A 6,072-nucleotide genomic window follows, 5' to 3' on the forward strand; every position below is an offset into this window, starting at 1 on the left:
TTACTAATTTATTAATTAAATTAATTATTATATTTAAATAATTTTTAGTTCAATGTTTTAAATTGGAGGAAAGACTTTAAAAAATTATTAACTAAACCGTAGAATTTTAATGACCTTATGATTTTTAAATTTGAAAATGGTTTGACTACTTCAAAAAAATAAATATTCTCAAAATAAATATGTATATATTTTTACAACAGGACCTATAACAATAATAATATATCCCACGAGAAATTTACAATTTTTATTTAATATATATAAATTATTATTATTAATTAATAAAAATTAACATGCTATTTTTAGATATTTAAAATTAAAGTAAATTAATATGTTTTTTGTTCAGTTGCTAGTATTGATACTCATCACATGTGGAAGTAAATTCCAGACAAACATATTCAAGGCCAACAAAAGCATGATGTGGAATTTTGGTTAAGCAAAAAAAAAAAAAAATTGTTTTCAACTAATTATAAGTTACAAAACATTCAAAATTCAAATCTGTTGTTAACTAACCGGGAATACAAATTCATTTTAATCTTTTTAAGTCTTATTTTAAATATTCCTGATGATATTAGATAATAATGATATAACATAATGGTGATGATGATGATATGATATAATGATGATCAAGATAATGATAAGATCCTTTATTTCGGCCAATATATCTATTATCAATATAAAAGTTAAATAATTAATTGAAGAACAGTCCAGATGAATTATAAAAAATTAAAATTAATTATGATTTACCTTGAATAATATAATTATATATTATAATGAAATTAATCTGAGAACAGTCCAGATGAATTATAAAAAAAAAATTAATTATGATTTACCTTGAATAATATAATTATATATTATAACGAAATTAATCTGAGAACAGTCCTATAACAATACCAAACAAGAAATAGCTTTTTAATAAAATTAACCAAGGATGATTTAATTAATTTCTGGTATTATTAATTAAGTAGATACAATGCAAAGTAATAGTTCTTTTGTTTAATAGTTGATCACAAATAATGTTGCCCATTTTATTACATTCTTATTAATTTTAATTAAAATTTAGGTATCCAAATAAAATATTTATTTATTAGGTTTTAATGATAAATTTGGTCCAAGAATCAAAAAATTAAAACCTAAAATAAAAAAAAAAAAAAACAGAGAATTCATGAGTCAATGATCAATGAACAAAATTGAAATGGAAACATATATATAGTTATTATTCCATTAACAATAGTTAGAAAATAAATAAACACTTACCTTAAAACCCATAGGCCAATGGATAAGATATAAGTCCAAATATGTAGTTCTTAAATTTTGTAATGTTTTCTTCAAAGCATCTACAACCAATTCCTTTTTATGGGCAGTGCACCACAACTGAAAATTGCAAATTCAACTAACTAAATTGTAACAAGATCAATATCTTATTTTTTTTTTTTTTAAATGAAAACACTTACCTTGCTGGTGATGAACAACTCACTGCGACTCACAACTTTTCCCTCTATTTTAGCACTGATAGCTTCACCGACTTGCTCTTCATTTTCATACACAAAAGCACAATCGAAATGCCTGTAGCCTACATCTATTGCATCTTTTACAGCGGCTACAACTTCACCTGGTTTAGACTAATTAAAAGTACATTATGAAGATATTCTTGTTGGAATTATTATGGATTGTTCTAAATGTATGTATATACTCACATTCCAAGTGCCCAGGCCCAAAATGGGATAATCATATCCATTGTTGAACTTGATAGAAGGTATCTGTTCCCCTGACATGTTTACTAGAGCGGTTCTAGGTAAGGAATGAACTGAATACCGGCCGGCTTTCGCAGATAAGGTCGCGGCGATAAAACTCTTACAAGAGGATAATGTGAACTAAGGTGGGAGGGGCAGTGGGATCTTAAAGGGGGGCTAGCAGATTAATCAACTCAACATACAGGTTAATGCTAGGAGTCTACCTTGTTAAGAAACTCTTAATTGTTCTACCAATATTATAAACTTATCAGCGAGTCGTACTAAATATAATTCGTAGATTATATCAAGCATGTATAATTCAAATCAGTACAATAAAAGATTTAAAAAAAGGAACATGGAACTCTAAAAATAATTCGGCAGAGCAGTATCGATAAGGGTTATATTCCCTCAAGGCTGATAAATCTCCGGCCTTGAGCAAATTAGAGATTAATGTCAAGATCGCACTGAGGTCGATAAAACTCTTTTCTTTACTTCTATAGAAGAACAATATCTTCAGTTTTTCATCTTATAAACTTTTATTATACTTATCACAGGAATCCTCCGGGAAAATAATATTAATTAATCCCAACAAGCTACTATCGAATCGCCAACATTTTTGGCTATCACATGTGTACGCCTTGACAGTGAACTATAGTACACCTTCAGTTATTGTAGTAAAAGTCGCAGCCACTACCATGTTATAATTATTTGTTACAATCATGACAGAATTCACTGTCACGAAAGTTTTACAGTTTTGACATTAATGTCGCACTGGGTCTGGCGTGATCGTTAATAGTACAAGTAATGTCAGTGGATCAACTCGCGTTAACTGCAACATTATATGTATTCGCCTTGACAGTGAACTGTCGCAACATATCGACCTTACTAATTGTAATGACGATAGGCGGAGAAACATTGTTCTTATATGTTTGCTAAAAAACTTTAAATCAGCCCCGACCACTAAAACAAAGCAGCCTAATGCTCCAAAATTATATCCACTATAGGCCTCAAAAATAACTTTTCCCTTGAATTGTTCATCTACGTTCTAAAATTCAAATAATCCACCCTGGGCCCTAGAAATGAATCCACACAGGGCCATATAACAAATTCGCCGGAGGTCCAAAAATTATATTCATCCCAGGTCTCAAAATAAATCTATTCCGGGCCTCAAAAAGTGCCTTTGTTCTGACATTCAAAATCCAAGGAAAAATGATAACTTGTTAGTAATAGAATAAATGTCTAAGTATTGACTCAAAAAACTAGTTGAAGGACTAGGGTAACACTGCTCTAGCACATCTACATACATGTAACGTAAAGTCGTATTATCTGAGATTCCCGAAAGTGAAAAATTCCCAAAAATTGGGTAAAAATACAAAAAATCGGCACCTCTGCCTCACACATTCCGGCTCAAGGATAAATTATAATAAGGTGTAATTACGACAAATCGTAATAGAAAAAATATGAACATTTATAACCCACACTTTTTTAAAAAGAGAAACAATTATCCTAAAAATTAGAATTAATCTTTAGGCCTGAACAACTTATAGTTTTTATATAGTATAGAGTTTCGTACACTTATATTTTAAATATATGATAATTGTTTATCTATGTAAAAAAGTATTGGTTGTTGTAAAATTTTGTATATTTTTTATTAAGTTGTATCGTGGTTACATCTTATTTTAATACATTGTCTGAATATTTAGCAGGGTATTTCAGTTTGAACGAGCCAAAAATGTCGATTCGATACTAAGTTGTTGGGATTAATTTGTATAATTTCTCTCATGGACTCAGGCCTTCCTTCTGTGTAGAAGAGAGTTTGGTGACCTGTAAGCTACCTGCACTTCCCGCCCTTTCAGGAGATCAGTGTATGTCGCGCATGCGCAGATATTTGATAGTACTACCAGCTCTCGATCGGAATTTATAATAGTACAGCAATTGTTAGTTTACACGATCGCATTGACTGTGACAGTAGTTTCACTATCACCGTCATGTATAAATTACGCTTAACTAAGCCATTGACTTTCACTCCAACCCACACCAGTATACTGTGATAAAATAATAGAAATATATTACTGGAAGATTGTTGATTGACCGTGTGTATAGATGAATGGAATATGGTCCGGGTGCGGTAAAAAAAACTCAAATAGTAGAATTATACTATTTTATTGAGCCAACGTTTCGCCCCACGTTGCAGGGCTTCGTCAGGACTGTTTTGACGGCAATCAAAAAACAAAGTCAACAAAAAAGACTGCCGTCAAAACAGCCCTGACGAAGCCCTGCAACGTGTGGCGAAACGTTGGCTCAATAAAATAGTATAATTCTACTATTTGAGTTTTTTTTTTTACCGCACCCGGACCATATTCCATTCATAGAAATATATTAGTTTTCATCAACAAAGAAGTATAACTTTTATTATGTTGATTAAAGATAAAATTAATTCTTAATAAACTATGCGTCACTTACATTCTTCCACTCATGAAATCTTTATGGCATCGATTGATCGATTCTTCATTGTATTTATAAAGAAATATTTTCAAAAACTTTTTTTTTTTTAATGTATTTCATGTTACTTGCCTTATCTCTAATAGATTATTATTTTAACCGATTAAGAATAAACAAATTATGATTAATATCTGTGAAATTTTCTGCCCCCACAATATATGTTAAATTTAACTAAGTATCGAAAAATACAATAACATAGGAATTGGTTATTTTTACACAAAAAATTTTAATAAATTGTATTTACTTTTCATTTATTAAAAAATCTTAACCCCTGAAATCTTTGCCATAGTCTTCATTTTTGCCTTAAGTCCTCTATTGCAGACCCGGAGTAGGATTATCAAGATTCATTTCTCGGGACTGTAGTGAAATAAATATCGATTGATCCAGGTGGGAATCTAACCCAAAATGTTCTGAACTAAACACTTTGAAACCCAGATCCCAACCGGCTCAGCAGTCCTCCCATTTCCCCCCACATTCACTAAAGACTGATTAAAAGGTTCTTAAATAGTTCAAAGATCAAATGATGTTTAGTATTTTTGTTTATTAATTAAGATTTTTTTACTATTTTAAATGAGACTAAAGATTCTTATGTGTAAAAGCTTCTAATTTTCTTAAACTGAAGTAATTTTTATTTTTAAAAAATCACTCAATAATTTGTACCAGTACACCCACCATTCTTTTACTATTTTGTTCTATTAAAATTGAAGGATAAGATTTTCAGGGTGGCTATTAACATTGTAGTCCATTAAAATTAAGTGACTATTAAAATTGTTTGTGCTGAGTCTTGTTTTTAAATTAACATTTCTAATCATTTTTCAAGTGAAATTCCTTCCTTAATTGGGTTTATACCTTACAACTAGGTTTTAATTGATTACATTTCATTATTGATACTGGGTGTGTGGGCTCACATAGGTGTATCCAGCATGGGGGCAGGAGAGGCCAGTGAAAAAAATTATTAATATAATATATGTATATATAGTTGACCGTAAAAATTGATGTATAAGAAGATGGTCAGGGTTGCGGTCAAAAATGCAACCCAGACCATCTTCTTATATATTAATATAAATTTTTTTTTCAAGCAAATACTAATTTTAATAACTAATTAAGCAACAATGACATAAGCTTCTTAAAATTTTGCTTTGCCTAATGGGCTTACCCCCTTTTTTGACCCTGGGTAAGCCCTTGAGCGCAAGAGTAAATACCTCATTTACTTTTTTATTAGTAAGAAATTTTATCTTAAGAAAGTATTCGTTATGTAAGGTTTATACAATATGTTTATTTAAAAAGTTGAAATAAACTGAATCTTACAGACAAGGTTTATTAATTAGTATGCCATCTGACCAATTTATGGATGGTAACCTTGAATATAATAAATAAATTATGATAATTACTAGATGAAATAAATAAATTATTAGTACTTTTTTTTTACAATAAAGAAACAAAATGATAATGTAGATATCTAAGTTATTTACTTGTGGATTATAAAGTGTATAGTAGTTCACATGTACTTCATTATTGAAATTGATTAAATACTCACGTATCGACACACGAGTTTCCAATTCAAATAAACAATTATATAATGAACTAAAGTGATATAATTGCGATAAAAATCTTAAAATGATAATGCCAAAAATGAATGATATCTAAAATAGGAATAAATTGATATACGTCAATAAGATAATCATCTTTCTGATTTAGCCTGGCATTTCTTATCTTCTTTTCTTTCAAAGCATTATAATTGTTGCTATAAATTAAAATACTTCAATTCTAAGAATATGAACGTATAGGGGCAGCTGCCTCTCCCTATTTATCATTTCATTTAGAAATTAAAAAATTATAA

The 6,072-nt window shown here is 29.5% G+C and overlaps 1 protein-coding gene across 1 annotated transcript in view; it reads right to left on the reverse strand.

Moving 5' to 3' along the window:
- Positions 1-2,059, reverse strand: part of LOC106688122 (aldo-keto reductase family 1 member B1) — an 8,117-nt gene extending 6,058 nt beyond the window's left edge. The window contains exons 1-3 of the mRNA XM_014432436.3: positions 1,695-2,059; positions 1,452-1,619; positions 1,255-1,371 (exon numbers count right to left, since the gene is read on the reverse strand). Of these exons, the coding sequence (XP_014287922.1) occupies positions 1,255-1,371; positions 1,452-1,619; positions 1,695-1,772 (363 nt within the window). The 5' untranslated portion in view covers positions 1,773-2,059. The remainder of the gene's footprint in view (positions 1-1,254; positions 1,372-1,451; positions 1,620-1,694) is intronic.
- Positions 2,060-6,072: the final 4,013 nt, after the last annotated feature.

Source organism: Halyomorpha halys, unplaced genomic scaffold (assembly GCF_000696795.3).
Source record: "Halyomorpha halys isolate HHAL.00 unplaced genomic scaffold, Hhal_1.1 Scaffold1054.1, whole genome shotgun sequence".
In the NCBI taxonomy this organism is placed as follows: Eukaryota; Metazoa; Arthropoda; class Insecta; order Hemiptera; family Pentatomidae; genus Halyomorpha; species Halyomorpha halys.